The sequence below is a fragment of the Aquarana catesbeiana genome, linkage group LG05 (genome assembly GCF_042186555.1).
Source record: "Aquarana catesbeiana isolate 2022-GZ linkage group LG05, ASM4218655v1, whole genome shotgun sequence".
Classification (NCBI taxonomy): Eukaryota; Metazoa; Chordata; class Amphibia; order Anura; family Ranidae; genus Aquarana; species Aquarana catesbeiana.
Genome location: NC_133328.1, coordinates 638,778,338 through 638,801,815, shown reverse-complemented (window position 1 = coordinate 638,801,815; position 23,478 = coordinate 638,778,338). Strand labels below are relative to the sequence as shown.

Below are 23,478 nucleotides of genomic sequence, written 5' to 3'. Positions count from 1 at the left end.
AGATTGGACGGAAGGAGTCTGGTGATAGGGTATCTTTCCCTTTTTTGGATATCAACTTAATGTGTGCTTGTGTTCCAGTAGGGAGGTAGGGGCCCCCATCCCACATGGCTGCATAGACATGTTTCAGGGTATCTGGAATAAAGTCGTTGGTCAATTTATAAAATTCAGCCGTGTATCCATCTGGGCCTGGGGCTTTGGCAGATTACATAATTTTGATTGTCAGCCGGATTTTGTCAGTAGTGATAGGAGAATTAAGTCTCTTTAGGTGCGTACTTTGAAGTTTGGGCAGATGGATCTTGGACAGGAGAGTTTCAGCAGTGGCTTGATCAGTTTGGTCAGCTGCGTATAGATCTGTGTAGTACTTTGTAAGTAAATTACTGATTTCGGCTGGCGAAGTAACCAGGGAGCCAGTCGCATCTCTCAGGGTAGAGATATGAGTGGGTCGCCTTGGTCCTGAACACAGTTTAGCCAGTAGTTTGCCTTCCTTATTACCAAACCTGTGATAATGTAATGTAGAGTATGACATTTTAGCTGCTTCCTGTTGTTCTGCCGAAAGGTCAAATGTGCATTTAGCCTGCCTCCACGCTCGTATATTATCAGGTATGCAGTTTAAAGTTAGGCGTTTGTCAGAGAAAAAACTGTTCATTGAGAGGTAGGGAGATGACGTGAGACGTCAGACGGGAAGGGAGGAGCGGGAGGTGTGTCACCCTACAGGCGTCCTGGCGGGCTCTCCTACTATACCCCGGTAAGCGCTGTCAGAGGAAACCGATAGGAAGATGAGACAAAGCGGCCCGCCACGATAAACTAAGCCACCACCTGAGAAATAAGTACCAGAGAAGCCCCGGGTCTGCTTACTGCGAGCGGAGGAGATCGAACGCCGCGACGCTCTCGGATGTCCGCTCGGAGCTCCCGTCTCCAGGCACGCCCCCCCCTGCACTAAGCGTTCCCGACGCGAGAGTCAAGACGAATACGAGAAGCCGCTGTGAGCGGCGGGAGGTGAGAGACATGAAGCCCTGACACATCACGAGAATTGCAACCCGGACTGCAGCCTTGAAGGATTGGAAGAGGAAGACAACAGGCCAAAGAGGGGGGTAAGAGCTATACAAAACCATCCAAGTGCCAAGGTAAGAGTGAATTAGAAATGTGTTAAGAAGGGCTGACACATGAATGAGAAGCGAGAGATCCTGCAGAACGGATGATCTAGGGTGACATTGGCCATACATGCAAGGCTGAAGTAATGGTGGAGAGCTGGTGAGCCCACTGACCCCCTTGTTTTGTACTTTTTTTTTTTGAAAGTTTTGCTGAATCTCTTGTAAGCACCTTAAAATTAATGGTAAAGACATATCTGAACATTTAGGTCTCGAAACCTCTCACTCGAACAGGTTGCAAGAATGTGATACCTGGGATACCTATACCCCATAAGGGAGGGAAGGCGGAAACATAGACAAAAGCACAAATAAGACCCCAACATACGAATATATACTCCATAGGACTTAGCAACACACGAGAACATATTCCAACACGGTGGAAGCAGGACTGGTGGGTGAGGTAATTAGAGCCGGGTAGACACCCAGGAAAATTACTGAACATTGCGCAGCAGAAGCTTGGGATTTGTCTACACATCGGGAAGCCGATAGGGGGATAGTCTCTAGACACTGTGGATCCGTGAGGCTGAACGCCACATGCCTAACTTATCACCCCATACTTACCTATGACTTACCAGCTTAACCCCAACTTGACATCTAAAACCTTGGACAAATAGACAGAGGACCTACCCCCCCACCCCCCCCGTTGGGCAGCACTCGGCATTTTTGATTGATAGTCAACTAAAAAGGGGCTACCGGAAGGTAGTATGAGCCGGAACGCATCTAAGACTGGGAAAGGGGGTCCACCCAAAACTCCAAAAGATAACCAACTAGGGAACGCAACTGGAAGCTCAATAAAGCAATACTTGGCCAAAGGGGGAAGCGCCCACCAGGAGACTCAAAAATCAAGTATGGCGGACAAAAAGAAGAAGGGATCCAATGCGAGGGAAGAGCAGACCCCTGACCACTCAAGGGAGGATTTATTAGTTGACAGCACCTTGGAAGCATCCAGGTTAGATGAACATAGACAGGACCTACACCTACCCTCAAAAAACTAATTGGCAGAAATGTTTAAAACCTTAGAGACATCAATAAAAGCCGAGATCAAAGCGGAGATCAATATGCTGAGGTCGGATCTAGGGAGCCTCCTAACTAGAGTAGAAGGTGCAGAAGACAAATTAGATAAACAAGAGCGGGTGATCTCTGAACTAAAAGAACAACTTAAAACATCCCAACAAAACCAGATAAAAATATGCTACAGGATGGAAGATCAAGAAAATAGAGACCGCAGACAGAATTTGAGAATCCGAGGGGTCCCAGAAAACAGGGGGGAAGACCTGAGGAGGACTGTGGCGACTATTTTCAACCCACTTCTAGAGCTGGAAGGAGAAACCTCCCCAAAAATAGAGCGGGTCCATAGAGTGGGCAGGTTAGACACTAGGCGGGCAGAAAGAAGCCGTGATATTATTGTAAGGTTCAGGCACTACGAGGACAAGGAAAAAATATGGGTTAAATTGAAGGGACATCCCTCACTGCAATATGAAGAAGCAAAAATCCTAGTATTTGCGGACCTGGCCAATAGTACACTGGCGAGAAAGCGACATCTGAAACCCCTACTGGAGCAAATGAAAAATCATAACATAAAATATACATGGGGATTCCCAGCCTGTCTGATAGGCAGTAAAGAGGGGAGATCCGCAAGATTAAGATTCCCGGGGGAATTAGAAGAGTTCTGTGAGAAACTGGACATGCAAGTACCCCCGAGATTGGACTGGTCCGTGGAACGTTGGTTAGAAATGAGTGTGGGCTAGGGGAGAGGGTGGCGGAGCTGGGGGGGGGGGAACCGAGGAGGGAGGAGGCGGGCGAGGATCAAAATTAAGCCCATAATATTAGGGAGGGAGACCCGCCAGTAGTAGCCTAGTGTTCCCAGTCTTTAAGAAAATACTGACTGGAGGGTTGGCACACCTAGAGTTCCACCTTTAGAGAAGGAAACCAATGGGGAGCCACAATACAAGTGACCCTCACTGGTATAGGGGTCCTGAAGGGACCAAGGGGGTGGGGGAGGGAGAGGGAAGGGATGGCGGGGGGGGAGGCGGGGGGTTGGGGATGGGAAGAGGAGGTGGGAGAGGGAGGGGGAGTAGAGGGGGAAGGCCCTATCCAATCCCAAAATTAAGAAAGAAAGAAAACTCTCCAAGGTCTAAGGTAAAGGGAGAATTAAGGAGAAGAGAAAAAGGATCATTGCTACAATAAAATTTACGACATATAATGTCAAAGGCTTAAACAATTCCAAGAAAAGGTTAAATATCTTCCAAGAATTAAAAACATTGGGCCCAGACGTGGTATTCCTGCAGGAGACACATATCTCACTGCAATCGAGACTTAGATTATCCTCAAACGAATACCCAGTCTGGTACCAAGGAGATACCATCACTAATAGGGCACGGGGAGTAGCCATTGGTTTTTCAAAGAAAATAAGGTTTGCGCTGGAGGAAAGATTAATAGACCCGGAAGGTAGATACCTGGGCCTCAGAGGCAGATTAAATGAAGTGGAATATACATTAATCAACATCTATGCCCCAAATAAGAACCAGATTAAGTACTTGACAAATATTTTGAGGAAAATAATGGAGTTCACGAGAGGACACCTGATAGTAATGGGGGATTTCAATTTCTGCTTGAACCCTGAGCTGGATAGCACGGCCCGAACACAGGGGAGGAATTGTAACTACTTGAAAGAGTTAAAGCAAAAACTCTCCTCCTACCAATTGGTGGATATTTGGAGGGTTCATCACCCAACCAAAAGGGATTATACGTTTTACTCCCCTGTGCACTGGTCATACTCCCAGATTGACTGGGGATTGATCGAGCATCGGGGGATCGATAGGGTAGTGGAGACTAGGATTGGAAATATAACATACTCAGACCACGCACCCATGACCATAGAAGTGGCAACGGGTAGAAACCAGCATAACAGAGCTCAGTGGAGGTTGAATGAGGAGTTGATAAAGGAGGAGGAGGGTGTCAGTAGAATCAGAAGAGAACTAGAGAACTATTTTGAGGTAAACGACACAGGGGAAATCTCGGGAGCTTCACTATGGGAGGCCCACAAGGCCTACATTAGGGGGGTCCTGATTGAAATGGGGGCGAGGAAGAAAAAGGATAGACGGCTCAAAATCCAAAAACTAAGGGCTGACCTTACAGGGCTAGAACAAAAACATAAAAAACAAACGGGCCATCTACCCCAAGAGATACATCAGCAGATGATTACCAAAAGAACGGAATTAAAAACCATGATGGAGCAGGAGTCAAGGGTGACATTGAATAAAACAGTGTGGGAGAGATTTAGATGGGGTAATAAACCCAGTAAACAGTTAGCCAATATGGTACAAAAGGAAAAAACCAGGAATTTCATAGAAAAAATTCAGATCAAAGAGGGGCATATGGAATATTCAACCAGGAAGATAGCAGAGACCTTTAAAAATTACTATAAAGATCTATACTCAGTACCCAAACAAGACACCTCTTTAGAAAACAGGAGATCAAGATATAACAACTTCCTAAAAAAGGCAGCGCTCCCTAAGATTTCGGAAGAAGAAAAAGAAATATTAGAAAAACCAATTTCAGAAGAAGAAATAAGGAAAGCGTTAGCAGCAACGGCATCCGGGAAAAGCCCTGGCCCGGACGGCCTAACAATATCATATTACAAAACATTCAAAGAAATATTAATACCTAAGCTCTGCTGCTACATGAATGGTCTAGGGGACAGTTTTGAAATGAGTAGAGAGACATTAAAAGCATCTATTACAATTATATTGAAAGAGGGTAAAGAGAAATCACTATCTTCGAGTTATCGCCCAATCTCTTTGCTGAACAATGACACAAAGCTTTATGCTAAAGTGTTGGCAGAGAGAGTAAAGGAATTCATGAATATATAAGTGAACCCAGACCAAGTAGGCTTTGTCCCTAATAGGGAGGGGAGGGACAATGGAATTAGGACTCTTCTCTTGTTGGGGAAAATAAAGGAGAGCGGACCCCCAGGACTACTTCTGTCAATCGATGCCGAAAAGGCATTTGACAGAGTAGACTGGGGGTTCATGTTTCAGACCCTGGAGACCATGGGACTGGGACCCAAAATGATCCGGAGAATTAAAACTCTATACCATCATCCAACTGCTGTAGTAAAAATTAATGGGACAACGTCTCATCCATTTGAGATGGAAAATGGCACGAGACAGGGGTGCCCCCTGTCTCCGCTGCTTTTTGTCTTAGCTATGGAACCCCTTCTGGCAACAATACGAAGAGATCCTAATATAAGAGGAGTGAAAGTGGGGGAGGAGGAGCACAAAGTCGCAGCGTTTGCAGACGATGTGCTGTTCTATGTAACGGACCCGATCTCCACTATGTCCAACCTAGTTAAAACAGTGAAGAAGTACGGTGAGGTATCTAATTTTCAAATAAATATGAAAAAATCAGAAATATTAAACACAAATATAAGTAGGACAGAGGAAGCTATATTGAAACAAGAATTTGGTTTTAAATGGACCAAGGAACTAAAATACCTAGGTATTAAGCTATCCAACTCAACTCAAAAGATATTTACTATCAACTATATGCCTCTACTTGACGCTGTCAGACTAGAGTGTAAGAGACTCTCCGGTAAGGCCCTCTCTTGGATAGGGCGTATCAACGTCATTAAAATGGTAGTATTACCTAAAATTATGTATTATTTCCAGATGTTACCAGTCCCACTCCCCCAATATTACTTAAGGAAATTAAGAAAAATAATTATGACTTTCGTTTGGGCAAATAAAAGACCTAGAGTCTCCTTCCAGACGCTGAAACAAAAGAAAAGGGATGGCGGTCTGACAGTTCCCGACGTACAGACCTATTACAAAGCGGTAGTATTATCAAGGGTGACCGAATGGGCAAAGAAGAATAAATAAAAAAAATGGGTGAAAATAGAGGAAAATATTAGCAACGCACAATTAGGTATTATAATTTGGAACCCCCCACACTGCAGATTTTTAGACAAAAGCACACATGTCATAACACGAAATGTTCTTAGAATATGGGATGGGGTATACAAGAAAGTAAATGGGGAATATAACTCACCACTGATTACACTTATAGACAATAATTTTTTCACTCCAGGTATGGAGAACACTAAAGGAAAAGAAGCACTTTGGGGGAAATCACAATTAAGAGAAGTTATAAAAGAAGGAAAAATTATACCACTTCAACAATTCACACACGGAAAGGAACCACGGGGATTAGAGAAATGGCGCTATCTCCAATTAAGTCACTTTATCAGCACGTTACCTCACCCGATTAGGTCGGGGGAACAACTGACAGACTTCGAGAGGTTGTGTGATAGGGGAACGTCAAGGAATACAATATCTCAAATATACAAAATTTTGATGACCTCAGAAAAATTGGAGATACCGCCATTCATGGCAAAATGGGAGAGAGATCTAGGCACTAAGAAAGATTCAGTCACAATTAAAAGAATTTTGAAAATGATAGCTTTTTCGGCATTAGATACCCGAACAGAAGAAATGAACTACAAATGCATTAGTAGAAGTTACCTTACCCCGGAGATAACCAGTAGATTCCAGAAAGGGCCAGCCAGTTGTTGGAGAGGATGTCAAGAAGTCGGTACAATGGGACACCTATGGTGGAACTGTCCCAAAATTAAAAAATTTTGGTGTAAAATACTAGGGTTAATTAAAGAGATCACGGGGATAGAAGTCGAAGACGACCCTTGGGTGGTTCTGTTCCACGGGGGGGCAGGTGATCCAAAAAATTATAAACAGTCACTGGTACCGCAGCTACTGAATGCGGCAAAAAAAACGATACCGAGGAATTGGCAGAGGAGAGAGCCCCCCGAGACATGGCAGTGGTATGATGCTGTAGAGGAGACTTGTAATATGGAGACGCTTGGGAGTAGGCTCAGGGAAATAGGAAGCATAAATAGGGGCAGGTGGGATCGCTGGAAAAAATTCAAAAAAACATGGAGCTACGCTAAAGAATACAAAGCCTAAGACTAAAGGAGGAGAATAAAAGAAAACAGACCTTGGAGAAGAGGGTTGGAGAAGAGGGATGGGGAGGACCTGGGGAGGGGATGGGGAGGGAAGGGGGGGGAATGGAAAAAAAAAAAAAAGGGGGGGGGGAGCAAAAATTTTAGAAATAGGGGTATGGTTTAAGTATATAAATAGGAGAGGTATGATTTGGCATTTTGATTTTCTATTTCCGGTCCTGCCTCTTTTTTTTTCCTTTGGATATAGCAATAGCCACAATGATGAGACTTGGGTGGGTCTGTGTCTAAACGAAAATGAACTGAAAAGTTGATTTAAGACCCCCGAAAAAGGTGATCTGAATGTGGCAAAAAAAACAAAAAAAAAACAAAAACAAAAAAAAAACAAAAAACAAAAAAATAAAGTTAGGCGTTTGTGTGCTGAACGTAAAGTTTCACTGGCTTGTTAGTATTGCTGCCTGGTGTGGTTTTTAAATTGAGTGGTATAAGAGATGATTTTCCCTCTCAGGAAGGCTTTACCAGCTTTCCAAAAGAGGTTAGGTTCGGTGATGTGAGCTCCGTTAGTGGAGGCGTATTAATTCCACACTTCGTATAGTGTGTGGCGGAAGTCTTCATTGTCTGCCAGATATGAAGGAAAGCGCCACATGGGCGAGGATGAAGATTTAGCATGGGTCAGGTGTATTACAATGGGACTGTGGTCTGAGAGTCTGGCGTCCGCAATTTCGAATTCAAATCGCATAGGGCGGTTATTAGAGCAGGGGAGGCAAAGAAGTAATCGATGCGTGAAAAGGAGTTATGTGGGGGCAAGAAGAAAGTATACTCCTGATCTGTTGGGTGCATTAGCCGCCATGAGTCTATGTAGTGCATGGAAGCAATGGATTGTGCTAGAAGAGTAGAATCAGGTGTTGGGGGAGTAGAGTTATGTGGCCTGCGAGTTGGGACTTTTGTGCGGTCTGCTAGTGTGGACATGGCCGAGTTAAATTCTCCGCCTACTAGGTGCATGGTTTCAGGGGCAGAGAGTATCCTGCACCATGTCTTGGAAGAAGGAGGTGTCTGGGGAGTTAGGAGCATAAATGTTAGTAATAGCAACTTGCTTGGTGCCTAAAGTAATGTGTAGGGTCAATTTGCATCCTGTCGAGTCAGTCTTAACATCTCTTACAGTATGTCTTAGGTTCTTGTGTATCAGAATAGCTACTCTGGCCTTGCGACCACTTGCTGGTGAGCCAAACACCGAGCCTACCCATAGTTTGCGAATACGTGTCAGATCATCCGAGGACAGATGTGTCTCCTGTAGAATGCCAAAGGATGGCCATACGTTTACATGGAGAGCGGAGCCCCGTAACGTTCCATGAGACAAACTTTAGGTGATTCCCACTGCTTGAAGAGGCCATGTCTGATATGAAGAAACGTATTGGGTTGAGGGCTTACAATGGAGCCCCTTTGTAGACAGAGCATCTGCAATCTGAGAGTCGCCAAAGCAGCATAAGTCTCCCGAGGGTATAAGTGTAAATCATGTAAATACAGTTAACATATAATCATAACCTAAACTTCACTTTTTTCCACATGAGATTCAACTACCTATCTTAGCTCCCATCAGCTACCAGCTCCTCCCCTGGCGACAGGGGTTAAGCCAAGGGGAGAGGGGTAGAAGGTAGGTGGGGGAGGGGTGGTGGGCGACCTGCAAGGGCAGTCAAAAGGATGGAAGTTAGAAATGGAGCGTATCCACTCCATATAGGGGGGTAGGTTATAGTGGATAAGAGTGCAGCCTGTGGCTGAAGTCAAAAAGGGGGTGAGCGGTGTAGCAGATTGGTAGTGGGAGCCTTTATGGTAATCATAAAAGTAAACAATAAAACATCATGGTGGTAACATAAACGTGTAACTATAGCCTATTGCTCAAACACATCTAGACCTAGTAAAGCAGCAGGTTAGAGCATTGACCAGGGCACATAGCTCAGTCAGATAAAGTACAAAAATAATAAAAAAAAAAAAAAGAAGATTAGGAGGGAGGATAGGGAGAAAAAGCGAGGAATAATACTAACCATCTCCCACATGCGTGCAATAGCAGCGTGTCTCTGTGGTTCTTCAGTTATGTCCCGAGCGGTCGTCCTTCTGAGTGACGTGGATGCATTTGTAGGGGGGCTTGGTCGGACTACGTTGTTGTTTAGGTGGTGGGGATGGTGAGGCCGTTGATGGTGAGGTAGAGCTCTCTGTAGAGTTGATGTGTTCCATTTCTGTGCCCAAAGTTTTGACATATCTTTCCGCTTCGTCGGGCGTGGCGAAAGCGAGTTGTTCCCCTTCGTGCGTTTGGATGCGGAGGATTGCCGGGTAGGCTAGAGAGAACCTGATTTGGTTATGGTATAGGATGGAGCATATCGGAGAGAATGCCTTACCTCTATTCATTATCTCCACCGAGTAGTCCACAAAGAGCAGCAGTTTTGTCCCATCTACTGACAGTGAGTGTGATCGGTGACACTTTTGCATAATGGCGTTCTTGTCAGCGTAGTTTAAATATGTGACTATAACGTGGCGAGGTTTGGCGCGGCTGTCTGAGTACTGCCCAATGCGATGTGCTCTTTCAATAGTGCATGGTATGCGGAGACCCAGTTGCTCGGGAATGATTTTTGCACAGATATTTGTGAGTTGGGGAGTAGTGACTGATTCTGGGAGTCCTATTATGCGTAGATTGTTTCTCCTCTAACGATTTTCCAAATCGAGTTTGTCCCAAATATCTCTGTTTGTAGTGGTTATGTGTGCTAGCATAGCAGATGTGGCTGCGGATTCATCTTCCAGGGATGAGATCCTTTCCTCCGTTTGTGTGAGCCTCTGCGCCTGAGCCTGCACCTCTATGTGGAACTGTTCCAGCCCTCTGTGGACTGCTGCATCTACGGCGGCAGCCAGTGTAAGGCCTAGCAGTGTAACTTCTGCTTGAGCTATCGGCGGCTGCTATCTCTGAGGCTGAGGGAGGCTGTGAGTGCGGCTGCAGCGGTACTGCTGGAGATGGCGCTGCTGCCATTTTGGCTGCGCTAGTTTCTGTCTCTCCCGCGGGAGGTAGCGAGGAGGATGCCACTCGCGCGTATGATCGCTCTACGAAGCGATCCATTTGTGCCCACAGAGCAGCGGGTGTGGTGGGGGATTCTCCCAGAGGCGTTAGCGGGTGCTGGTGGCCAGTTATGTGGGGAGTGCGGCAGGAGCTGAGGATATCTACCTTCTCCTAATGTGGCGCCGGAACCGGAAGTCTCAAGATGTTTTTAATTTAGTTTGTATTTTAATAAAATATTTATGTATGGTTTTTGCTAACAGTCTAGAACTTAGTTTGCATTGGAATATGTGGAACATTTGATATGGCTCTGTCATTTGTATCAACCATTACATATTGATATCACACTGCAGCTGTTTGTTAAATGTAACGGCATGATGTTACAATGAATCCTACGTCACCATGGCAACCCGCGTATAACGTGTGGCTATAAATTCCCTCACGCTCATCACAAGGCTTTATTCTCTTGAAAAAGTCACGTGACCTGTGATGCAACGCGTCGGGAGGAGGAGCCAGTGACGTCAGCCAAAGGTGTACAATACACGGAGGGGCTCTGAGGAGGAAGGAGCCTGACTGTTACAAACATGCTTGCATAATCCGGGCGCATGTGAGTGTATTCATTTAGCTTACTTAGCCCAGTTTTTTCCTCAGCAATATTGCACTATTTTTGTTTCTTTTTTTTTTTTTCTCTGAGAACCGGGATCCATGGTCAAGGGATTGGTTTATATTGAGAAGAAAAGACAAGTAAAAGGGGTTTTATCAGCCCGATTGTTTTCTCATCAGAGATTGGAGCCAGCTGGATCGGCAGATGTATGCTAGGTCACTACAAACTATTTTATACCTACCCATTTGTTCCCAGTTTCCTGTTGCTAGGGGCATCAGCAGTGCACAGGAGAATTTATAATATTGATTTTCTCAGTATTCGGTATAGAAGTTCCGCATTGTATTGTACTTTATATTTATACCTCATTTATATTCATTTGTGTGAATGGCAGTCTACACACATTTTCACTGTTTTTCTCACGAATATTAAGTGGTCCTGTGCTTTAATATATTGATAATAGCGCAGCAATCTTGTTTATTTATGCATTTTTTGTATCATCTGTCATAATGGGGTTAAAAAAACAAAACTTAGCCCTTTATAGTACAAAAAAGAGCAAATAATCACTACTATAAGAGGTTCACTTATACTGTGATATATATTACTTATATCATATTCAGTATCTCACAGAAGTGAGTACACCCCTCACATTTTTGTAAATATTTTATTCTATCTTTTCATGTGACAACACTGAAGAAATGACACTTTGCTACAATGTAAAGTAGTGAGTGTACAGCTTGTATAACAGTGTAAATTTGCTGTCCCCTCAAAATAACGCAACACACAACCATTAATGTCTAAATCACTGGCAACAAAAGTGAATACACCCCTAAGTGAAAATGTCCAAATTTGGCCCAATTAGCCATTGTCCCTCCCCAGTGTCATGTGACTCAGTGTTACAAGGTCTCAGGTGTGAATGGGGAGCAGGTGTGTTAAATTTGGTGTTATCGCTCTCACTCTCTCATACTGGTCACTGGAAGTTCAACATGGTACTTCATGGCAAAGAACTCTCTGATGATCTGAAAAAAAGAACTGTTGCTCTACATAAAGATGGCCTAGGCTATAAGAAGATTGCCAAGACCCTTAAACTGAGCTGCAGCACAGTGGCCAAGACCATACAGCGGTATAACAGGACAGGTTCCACTCAGAACAGGCCTCACATGGTCCACCAAAGAAGTTTAGTGCACTTTTGTTGCCAGCGGTTTAGACATTAATGGCTGTGTGTTGAGTTATTTTGAGGGGACAGCAAATTTACACTGTTATACAAGCTGTACACTCACTACTTTACATTGTAGCAAAGTGTCATTTCTTCAGTGTTGTCACATGAAAAGATAGAAGAAAAGATTTACAAAAATGTGAGGGGTGTACGCACTTTTGTGTAATACTGTATATATAAAAAAAAATACAATTATATATAAAAATATGTTTTTTTTATAATTTAGATATAAATATATATATATATATAAAACTTGCTTATTTTTTTCTAACAATTTGCATGGATGGCAGCAGTTGGGATGGTCCATTTCTGACTGATTTGGTAACACAAATCTAATCCACCCGTTTATCAGCCCATATTGGGGCACCATCATAGTTTGTAGCCCCTTTTTGAAGAAGAAGTAAGCCTCCATGTACTCACACAGGATTTTTGCGATCAGGTGAATCACCAATGCGGATCTCGGCCCCCAGCAGGCGTTTTTCGCAGGCGTCCTGGCGGTTTGTGATAATGATACTGGATATGTTGTAGGTCTTTTTCAGGTCCAGATTCCACCAGGATTCGAAGTCATCATTGGTGTGAGAGCAGAAACCTTTCTCAAAATCCCCGTCTGCATTTCCGTCTATGGCTTTGTATGCATAGCTGGACTGGAAGTTAGAACTCTGGCTGGCTTCTCCATTTCGGGCCACATTAACCGCTGGAGATAAGACATAGAATCAATTAGTGACCTCACAACCAGAAATGTCACTTTATGGAAAATTTACCATTTAAAAAAGAATATCTACCAATTCCATGATCTAAACCTTCATAGGATAGAGAATACTCTTTTCCTGGCCTTCTCTCCACCTTTATGATTATACCCACCACCAGGACATCACATCACCAATACAAACCTCCAGGGGTCTCCAAACATTCTAAACAAAGGGCCAGTCTACTATTCTTCAGACTTTATGGGGGGGCTGGACTATGGCCATTAGGGATAAAAAAAAATACTTCAGACGTGGTGGTCACTGGGAGTAATTAAATTACATAACACCTTTGGTCAGCAGGATGAGGAATAATTGCCCCATCATTAGTGACAGTGATAGGAACAGTGCCCCATCATTGGTGTCAGTGTGATGAATAGTTCCCCTATGATTGGTGTCAGCGATAGGAATAATGCCCCATAGTTGGAGTCAGCAACAGGAATAGTGTCCTTATCTTTGGTGTCAGTGAGAGGAAAAGAACCCAATCATTGGGGTCAGTGAGAGGAATAGTGCCCCATTATTGGTTTCAGCAAGATTAATAGTGCCTTATCATTGCTGTCAGTGAGAGGAATAGTGCCTCATCATTGGTGTCAGAGAGAGGAATAGTGCCCCATCATTGGTCTCACTGAGAGGTAGGGATGAGCCGAACACCCCCCTGTTCGGTTCGCACCAGAACATGCGAACAGGAAAAAAGTTCGCTCGAACACGCAAACACCGTTAAAGTCTATGGGGCACGAACATGAATAATCAAAAGTGCTAATTTTAAAGGCTTATATGCAAGTTATTGTCATAAAAAAACCCAAAAAAACGGTGTGGGGTCCCCCCAAAAATCCTTACCAGACCCTTATCCGAGCATGCAACCTGGCAGGCCGCAGGAAAAGAGGGGGGGACGAGAGTGCGGCCCCCCCTCCTGAACCGTACCAGGCCACATGCCCTCAACATTGGGAGGGTGCTTTGAGGTAGCCCCCCAAAACACCTTGTCCCCATGTTGATGAGGACAAGGGCCTCATCCCCACAACCCTGGCCGGTGGTTGTGGGGGTCTGCGGGTCTGCTTATCGGAATCTGGAAGCCCCCTTTAACAAGGGGACCCCCAGATCCCGCCCCCCCCCTGTGTGAAATGGTAAGGGGGTACTTACCCCTACCATTTCACTAAAAAACTGTCAAAAACGTTAAAAATGACAAGAGACAGTTTTTGACAATTCCTTTATTTAAATGCTTCTTCTTTCTTCTATCTTCCTTCATCTTCTCCTTCTTCTGGTTCTTCTTGCTCGTCTGGTTCTTCCTCCGGCGTTCTCGCCCAGCATCTCCTCCGCGGCATCTTCTATCTTCTTCTCCTCGGGCCGCTCCGCACCCATGGCATGGGGGGAGGCTCCCGCTCTTCTCTTCATCTTCTTCTTCATCCTCTTCTCTTCTTCCTTCTTCTCTTCTTCATTTTCTTCTCCGGGCCGCTACGCACCCATGCTAGCATGGAGGGAGGCTCCCGCTGTGTGACGGCGTCTCCTCGTCTGACGGTTCTTAAATAACAGGGGGTGGGGCCACCATGTGACCCCGCCCCCCTCTGACGCACGGTGACTTGACGGGACTTCCCTGTGACGGCACGGGGAATGTCACAGGGAACTCCCGTCATGTCCCGTGCATCAGAGGGGGCGGGGTCACTGGGTGGCCCCGCCCACCGTTATTTACAAACTGTCAGACGAGGAGACGCCGTCACACAGCGGGAGCCTCCCTCCATGCCAGCATGGATGCGGAGCGGCCCGGAGAAGAAAATGAAGAAGAGAAGAAGATGAAGAGAAGAGCGGGAGTCTCCCCCCATGCCATGGGTGCGGAGCGGCCCGAGGAGAAGAAGATAGAAGACGCCACGGAGGAGATGCTGGACGAGAACGCCGGAGAAAGAACCAGAAGAACCAGAAGAAGATGAAGAAGAAGAAGATGAAGGAAGATAGAAGAAAGAAGAAGCATTTAAATAAAGGAATTGTCAAAAACTGTCTCTTGTCATTTTTAACATTTTTGACAGTTTTTTAGTGAAATGGTAGGGGTAAGTACCCCCTTACTATTTCACACAGGGGGGGCGGGATCTGGGGGTCCCCTTGTTAAAGGGGGCTTCCAGATTCCGATAAACCCCCTGCCTGCAGACCCCCAACAATCACCGGCCAGGGTTGTGGGGACGAGGCCCTTGTCCTCATCAACATGGGGACAAGGTGTTTTGGGGGGCTACCCCAAAGCACCCTCCCAATGTTGAGGGCATGTGGCCTGGTACGGTTTGGGAGGGGGGGCCGCACTCTCGTCCCCCCTCTTTTCCTGCGGCCTGCCAGGTTGCATGCTCGGATAAGGGTCTGGTATGGATTTTTGGGGGGACCCCACGCCATTTTTTTTTTTTTTTGGCGCGGGGTTCCCCTTAAAATCCATACCAGACCTGAAGGGCCTGGTATGGAATTTAGGGGGAACCCCACGTCATTTTTTTTTTTTAATTTTGGTTCGGGGTTTCCCTGTGGGGAATTCCCATGCCGTTTTATCAATGAACTTCTATGTGTATTGTCGGCAATGCAATAGCCGCGGGTAGTTTTAAATGGGTTTTTTCCTTTGAAATGTCATTTTGCTGTCAGACTGTTCTAAACACGGGAAACATGCCCCCCTTTACAGGCATGCTATAGACACCCCCCAGGTACGAAATTTAAAGGGATATTACACTTTTATTGTTTGACTTTAAGCATTATTAAAATCGCTGCTCCTGAAAAAACGGCCATTTTTAAAACTTTTTTTTGCATTAATCCATGTCCCCTGGGGACATGGATTATGACAATAACTTGCATATAAGCCTTTAAAATTAGCACTTTTGATTTCTCCCATGGACTTTTAAAGGGTGTTCTGCGGCATTCGAATTTGCCGCGAACACCCCAAATTGTTCGCTGTTCGGCGAACTTGCGAACAGCCAATGTTCGAGTTGAACATGAGTTCGACTCGAACTCGAAGCTCATCCCTACTGAGAGGAATAGTGCCCCATCATTTGAGTCAATGGGAGTAATAGTGCCCCATCATTGATGTCAGAGAGAGAAACAGTGCCCCATCATTGGTGTCATTGAGAAGAATAGTACCCCATCATTGGTGTCAGTGAGAGGAATAGTGCCCCATCATTGGTGTCAGTGAGAGGAATAATGCCCCATCATTGGTGTCAGTGAGAGGAATAGTGCCCCACCATTGGTGTCAGTGAGAGGAATAGTGCCCTATCATTGGAGTCAATGGGAGTAATAGTGCCCCATCATTGGTGTCAGTAAGAGGAACAGTGCCCCATAATTGCTGTCATTGAGAATAATAGTACCCCGTCATTGGTGTCAGTGAGAGAAATAGTGCCCCATCATTGGTGTCAGTGAGAGGAATAGTGCCCCAACATTGGTGTCAGTGAGAGGAATAGTGCCCCACCATTGGTGTCAGTGAGAGGAATAGTGCCCCATCATTGGTGTCAGTGGGAGGAATAGTGCCCCACCCATCATTGGAGCACAGGTGTGTCAGGAGGAAGGTGTCTCTCTGAAGCTGCTCCAGGTGATCCGTGTGAGAGGGGAGTAGTGGTGAAATCTCTCCCAGCTCTCCTGGCCCCTTTCTGGGGAAGCCATGGAGGCCAGCAGGGCCTCTCCTGCTGGAAGCTCACAGCCATCTCCTGGGCCATCAGGTAACATACCTGCCCCTGTGCAAGCCATGGTTGGGGATCTCTCTGCCCCTGGTGAGGGTGAAGGCTCAGAGGCAATTCAGGAGCGAGTGGTGGCCGGGATTAAGGTCCTGAATAGGGAGAGAGACAAACACTATAAACTGAGAGCGGAGCTGAAGCGCCTGAGAAGGCAGCGTGAGGGCTTGCATAGCCAGAAACGTGGATCCATGGATCCGGAGATCCAACTGGCCAAGGTCCAGGTTGAACACCAGGAAACCATTGTGTCCATGATGGAAGGCAGAGATGGGCCCTTTAAGGAAAAATTCTGCAATGACAGAAGGTTTGCCAGAATGACAAAAATGGAGGTGGAGGAGGAGACCCCCAGTTCAGACCCCCTGCCCCCCTCAGGGTGAGGTAAGCAGCCCCATGCCTTCCCAGGACTCAGGAGGCATGCTCAGGGCCATCCAGGCAATGGAGTCTCCTTTGCGGGAGGATCAGTTGGTGTTTCATGAGGAGGACATTACTGATAATATGCCTGACAAGGTAAAGCCTGTCAAGCTCCATGTAGTGCATAAAACTGTTTTTGTGAACACTGTGACTGATACAGACAATGTGCCCAGTGACAATCAGGCTGCTAGTCCCATGTGTAGCAATGCTGTACCTGCTGATGCTGCAGTACAGCAAAAAATGCATTCAAAAAATGACATTCCTGCAGAGGAACTGCAACATTCAGCAGATCCAATTAACCCCCCTTCAGCTGAGTCTAAAGCTGTTTGCCCCACAGCTGCTGAGGATTCTTCAGCACAGCTTCAGGAGACAGCTGGTATTACATCAGAAACTGTGACTATTCCTGATGGGAATGTGAATGTTTGTGTGACTGATAAAAATTATCCCAGCACAAGTGTGATGGACAGTCCTACCAACTCCGTTCCAGCAGATAATAATAATGATTGTAATGTAAAGACTAATGTGACATCAGTGTGGGGCCTTGGCCCTGATAAGCCTACATTTGCTCAGGTGGTACTCTCTGCTCCTGGTAGCTCAGCCCCCAAGAGGGTTTTCCCCCTGCGACCTACCACCTTGAGCACCCCAGGATCTGGTCTTGGGTCTCTGGCTTCTGCTGGGGGTCCGAAACGAAATGTAGTGATGCTTAAATGGGAAGGTGGTGCAATCCCTCCAGCACGGCGTGGGGTGGTGGACATGATTTTGGAGATGGGTTTTGGGGCAAACGATCTGTATGCCCTAATACATGTTGCTGGGACACGGGATTATACCATTAGTTTCACCAGGCCAGAGGGTCTTGACCTGTTCTGGGAGCGATATGAGGCTCGGTGCAGGTCAAAACCTGAATGGGAAGGTCTGGCCTCAGTTGCAGTTTCACAAAGGTCTACAGTGAAAAAAATCACAATTATTCTCACTAATGAGAGTGTTCCTGCTCGAGATTTAGAGGTCTGGTTAAAGAATTATGGTGAGGTATTGACTAAGCCCAATAAAATACTTGATGAACGTAACATCTGGACTGGGGGTTGGTCGGTTACAGTCAGGTTGGCCATCGATGGGAATGTTGTACGTCACCTGCCCTCCTCAGCTTTTATAGGGAGGGATAGGATGACTATTTTCTACCCTGGTCAGTCGAAGCTGTGTCACCGCTGTGGAGAAAAGGGGCATTTGAGCTCTTCCTGTTCAGCCTTGATATGTTCAGTGTGTCGGGGTCAGGGTCATATGGCCAAGGACTGCACCGAGATGATCAGGTGCAACCTGTGCCTGCGCCTTGGCCACCCCTACAGCAGATGTCCTGAAGCCTGGCACAATATGGCGAAGGAGGTACTAGATGACTTGTCAAGGCTGGACGGGATGGAGGGTGAGGCCCCTGGTGTACCATCCTCCTCTGCGGTGACCGACTCCCCTGGTCCTGTTCAGGATCCCTCTCCAGTTCCTGTGGCCACCCCTCCTGTGTCTGTAAGTATTCCTTCTGTATCTGTCTCTGTGTCCCCCCAGCCTACTGTATCCCCTCCTCTTGTGTCAGAACCTTCCAAGTCTGTGCCCCCCGAGTCAGTTCCCCCCCAGGAGTTTACCCCTCCTAAGTCTGACTCAAAGGGAGCACCCCCCCCCCACCAGGAGTGGTAACATGTACTAAAAAGGTCGCTTCTTCCTCTGTAAAGAAGTCTTGTGGAAAGACTTTACAGAAAAAAGTAAGAGATGAGGGCATCTCTGAAGCTGACCTGCAGTACCTGGAGGAGAGAAGGAAGGTTGGGAAGCGGAAGAAGCAGGTGGTGAGGACGGAACAGTCTCCAGTGCCTGTCTCCAACCGTTATAGGTCCTCTACGTGGGATATTTCCTCATCTGGAGCTTCTTCGGAGCGAAGTTCCGATTCTGAAATGGAATTTGAGGCGGCCTCAAGAAAGAGAGAGGCTTCTGGTGATGAGCAGCAGAGGGGAGCTAAGAAGCAATCCACCCAATAACCCAAATGGCGTTTCCCCCTCCATTAAAAGTGGTGACAATAAATGTCGCCAGCATTAAGTCAGTAAGAGCTCGTTCTATGGCCTTCTTTTTGTTCAGCCAATTAGACGCTGAAATTTTATTTTTGCAAGAGACTAGGCTCACCTCCTTGGCAGATATTCATATGGCCAAGAGAGAGTGGAGGTATGGTCCATCTTACTGGTCTCTTGCGGCCGAGCCTTACGGCGGTGTGGTGGTGTTGTTTAAAACCGGCATGGTAACTGTCCGGCGGGTTATTGAGGTGGAGATTGGGAGATGTATGGTCTTAGACGTCCTTGTGGGAGGGCAGGACCTGCGCCTAATTAATGTTTATGGGCCGCACACAAAGTGGGACAGGAAATGCCTTTTTACAAGGATCAAGCCATTTCTTTTTACATCCCGGCAAGTGGTCTTTGGAGGTGACTTTAATACAGTAACTAGGCCCAAGGACAGGAAGGACTTCAAGGACAGGCTGGGATATGATAGCATTTTTTTAAATAGTATGGTTAGGGATGCTCGTCTTGTGGATGTGCACATTAAGCACCTCCCGGATGACACCGGGTTCACCTTTCATCGAGGTAATAGTCAGAGTAGAATAGATAGGTTTTTTTTGAAGGATACCTCTGCTTTCTCACCCCCAGTGGTGCAGGCAGTAGAGTTCTCTGATCACTGTATGGTATCTGTGGTCCTGAATGCTTCAGATGCCCCTCAGAGGAACAGCTTACCATCAAAAAGTCACCTGGACCGGATGGCTTGACGGCTGAGTTTTACAAAGCTTTTAAGCCTATTCTGGCCCCACATTTGGTAGAGGTTTTTAACAGTTGCCTTGCTGAGGGGATACTTCCCCCTCCCATGAGGCATTCAGCTGTGATTCTTCTTTCAAAGGGTAAAGATCCTTCGATGATTGAGAATTGGCGCCCCATCAGCCTTCTTAATGTCGAAAGATACTGGCAAAGATCATTTTCTGGCGCCTATCGTCAGTAGCAGAGTCTTTGCTTTCTCGCCATCAGCACTGTTCGGTCCAGGGTAGGTGCACCTTCACAGCAGTTTTAGCTGTCCGGGAGGCCTTGGAGAGATGCAGGGCTGCAGGCTGGGGAAAGTATTTGCTGACATTGGATCAGGCAAAAGCTTTTGATCGTGTTAACTATGAGTACCTGTGGTTGCTCCTTAGTAAGTACGGTCTGCCGGGTGGTTTTGTCGATTGGTTAAAAGTCTTGTATAAGGGGGCAGAAAGCTTTCCTCTTGTTAATGGTTGGGTTGGGCAGTCCTTTGAGGTTGGCTCCGGGGTGTGCCAGGGTTGTCCCCTGAGTCCCCTGCTCTATGTGTTTGCAATCGAGCCCTTCATCAGGAGGCTAGAGAGCAGCATGTTGTGTGGGGTGCCAGTGGGGCTCCCGGGTGAGCCGCCTTTGAGGGTTGTTGCCTATGTGGACGATGTGTCCGTGATTGTCACTGGGGCGGATGAAGCAGAGGAGGTGGTCTCTCTGACATCACGGTATTCTGAAGCATCAGGCTCAATCAGGAAAAGAGTGAAGTTTTCTGGATGGGAAAGGAAGGTGAGGGTTTTGATCTCCCGGACACCTTTCCAGTGCCCCAGGAAAGAATTAAGATTCTAGGCATTGAATTTGGACCTGGCGATTATGGCCTCAAAAACTGGGAAGGCAGACTGGAAATTGCCAATACTAAGGTGGTCAGCTAGAAGAGATGGAAGTTATCTATGAGGGAAAGGGTTGATCTGATTAAGACTTACCTGATTCCGATCTTCTTGTATGTCAGCTTTGTCTGCATCTTGCCAGTGTCACTCTATGCTAGGGTCAGTAGTGTGTTCTTCCAGATGTTGTGGGGGAACAGACTGAACCCCATCAAGAGGAATGTCACCTATCTATCCAGGAGGGAGGGTGGCTTAGGTATGGTCAACCCAGTTCTTTTCTTTTCACTGCTTTTTCTCAAGTTTAATATTGGTAATATGCTTGCAGTGGAACCTCCTGGATGGGCAGGCATATTTAGATCTTGGTTTAGGCTTTTTCTACGACTTTGGGAAGAAGGTGGCCAAGTGAAGAATGTCAGGGGTCATCGTGGCCAGCTACCAGCCTATGTCGCTCCGTGCCTGAAGTTACTACGGCAATGGCGATTGTCGGCTGAAGATCTCAGATCAGTTCCGAGGAAAGTCCTTATGAGCTGAGTCTTGAGCGAAGTCTTTCATGACCCATTGGCCTTAAGGGATTGCACAGGCCCAGTTTTGAGGGCAGGGTTAAGACTTATTAAATTGGACAGAGTACCTCCTAAATTCAGGGATCTGGCCTGGTTGTGCTTACATGGGAGGCTCTATGTTAGGGGCAATTTGAAATTCCGCAGTGGGGTGGATCGTAGCTTTCCTCGGGAGGAGTGTGCAGGTGAGGAGGAGACTATGGACCATTTCCTGCTTCATTGCCCTTTTAACATAGAGGTGTACAAACAGGTGGGGCGGGCCCTCGGTGTCCCTTTCCTCTCCAGGCTGGGTTATGCTGAGTGGGTGTACGGAGCATTCAATACTGGTGGGGTTTTTTGTTTAGATACACTTTTTCTAGTTAGCCTAGTAGTCCGTTATTTCACTTGAAATGCACAGTGTCAGGTCAGCATTCGGCGTAAAATCCTTCCTGTTCAGGTGGTGGTGGATGACATTTTGCATGAGGTGGAGAAGATTCGGGTGCTTGAGAGAGACAAGCGGAGTCAGGGGTCTTGGTTGAAGGCGTGGAGGGGTTTCAAGCCTCCCTGACTGCCAGGAGACCCTTTCCCGGGTGTGGCTGTCTGTCTCTTATCACCCTAGATTATTTTTTTTTTGGATTAATTTTTGATAAATGGCTGTGTACATAGGTGATGGGTTGTGCCTCTTAGGCCCTCTCTGCTGCTTTATGTAAATAATTTTGGTAGTGGATTATGTATATATTGTATATATTCTGAACATGGATGTGTATTCCTTGGATTTCTGTTGAAGTTTTGTACTATGGTTTTGTTTTTTACTTTTGTATAAAATTGGTTGCTTGATTCTTTTTAATAAAAGATCAGTAGTGTCCCATCATTGGTGTCAGTGGGAGGAATAGTGCCCCATCTTTGGTGTCAGAGGGAGGAATAGTGCCCCATCTTTGGTGTCAGAGGGAGGAATAGTGCCCCATCATTGGTTTTAGTGGGAGGAATAGTGCCCCATGATTGGTGTCAGAAAGAGGAATAGTGCCCCATGATTGGTATCAGTGGGAGGAATAGTGTCCCATCATTGGTGTCAGTGGGAGGAATAGTGCCCCATCATTGGTGTCAGTGGGAGGAATAGTGCCCCATCATTGGTGTCAGGGAGAGGAATAGTGCTCTATACACAAAAGGAAATTGCCCACGGGACTTTAATGAAACACAACCAAGAATTATAAAATGTACAAAAATGTATTATGACATAGAACAAATACTACATACATTTAACAATATTTATAGCACATACAATTACAAAGTATATGTACACAAGTAGCCATCATTACTAAAATCAGAATTAAAATTCCATGGGGTGAGTGAATCCTTATGTACTGATTCTCTACACGTTTTGCCAGATAACACTCGCTTCCTCAGGTGAGGTACATATGGGTATCTAAAATTAGAGACAAGCTTGTTAAGAGGGGGGAAAAGGAACAAAAAGGTGGGGAAGAGGAAGAAAATCTGACTTACAAATTGGTAGAATAATTTTATGGATCGCCACACATGTTCAGTGGTGTAGTAGATTTAACTGAATTCACGGATCTTTCGAAAAAGGATAAATAAGACAGCCGGATAAAATGGTCCACATATTTCACCCGGGGGGATGTGGAGGGGAGGGAGGCCAGACACTGCAAAGGCAATCCCCTGGAATGGCACCAGGAACACTGAAAACTATAAAATCGAAAAAAAAATTCCAATAAACCGCCATGGAGTAAACAGTAGTAGTGCAGCGCTAAAAATTCATACAACTGAAAGAAAGTCCATAAAATAACATATGCAAAAAAATAAATACAGCAAACAGAGCCAAGAAAAATCCACGGTGAAAAAGGGTGCTTCATGCAAATCCAAAGTGCTCTTCGAACTGTGCACACACCTCTTGCCAGCCAAACCGCTCACCTTGTTACACGGACCCCTGAACTAACAGAAGGGTCACATAGGCGTTCACCACTTTATTAGTGGTCAGAGTAAAATCTTGACTGGAGTACCGGAACCCACTTCATTGATCAGGCTTTACGGTTTTCATTCATATTCACATGAAATATATAAAGAATAGACACGCAGAGGATTGGCATTTACTGCCTCTTCCTCTGATTGCGTTCCATACAGCGGACGTGACACTAGGATGATCATGTGACTGAGCGTCACTCCTATACTATTAATTCAGCTTTGTTTTTGATCTAGGGAGGGAGGCGCTGTTTGTCAGGTAACCCTACGTAGCGTCATCTGGATGACGCGATCACGTCCTACACACTCCACTCAGACACTCCCCCTACCCGCGCGTCAGCTTAATGTAGTGGCTCACAGCCCTGCTCGCAACTCGGGGGGGAGGAGCGCAGTGACGCAGTGTACCAGGTGATCTGGCGTCGTGACATTACGACGCCGATCACCATTGCAACTATGTTCAACATCAGGTTCTCTTACTTCCTACT

General features: G+C 46.1%; 1 protein-coding gene across 1 annotated transcript in view; it reads right to left on the bottom strand.

Annotated features, from left to right (window-relative positions):
* Positions 1-23,478, bottom strand: part of LOC141145600 (fucolectin-like) — a 156,979-nt gene that overhangs the window by 90,248 nt on the left and 43,253 nt on the right. The window contains exon 2 of the mRNA XM_073632426.1: positions 12,394-12,667. Within this exon, the coding sequence (XP_073488527.1) occupies positions 12,394-12,667 (274 nt within the window). The remainder of the gene's footprint in view (positions 1-12,393; positions 12,668-23,478) is intronic.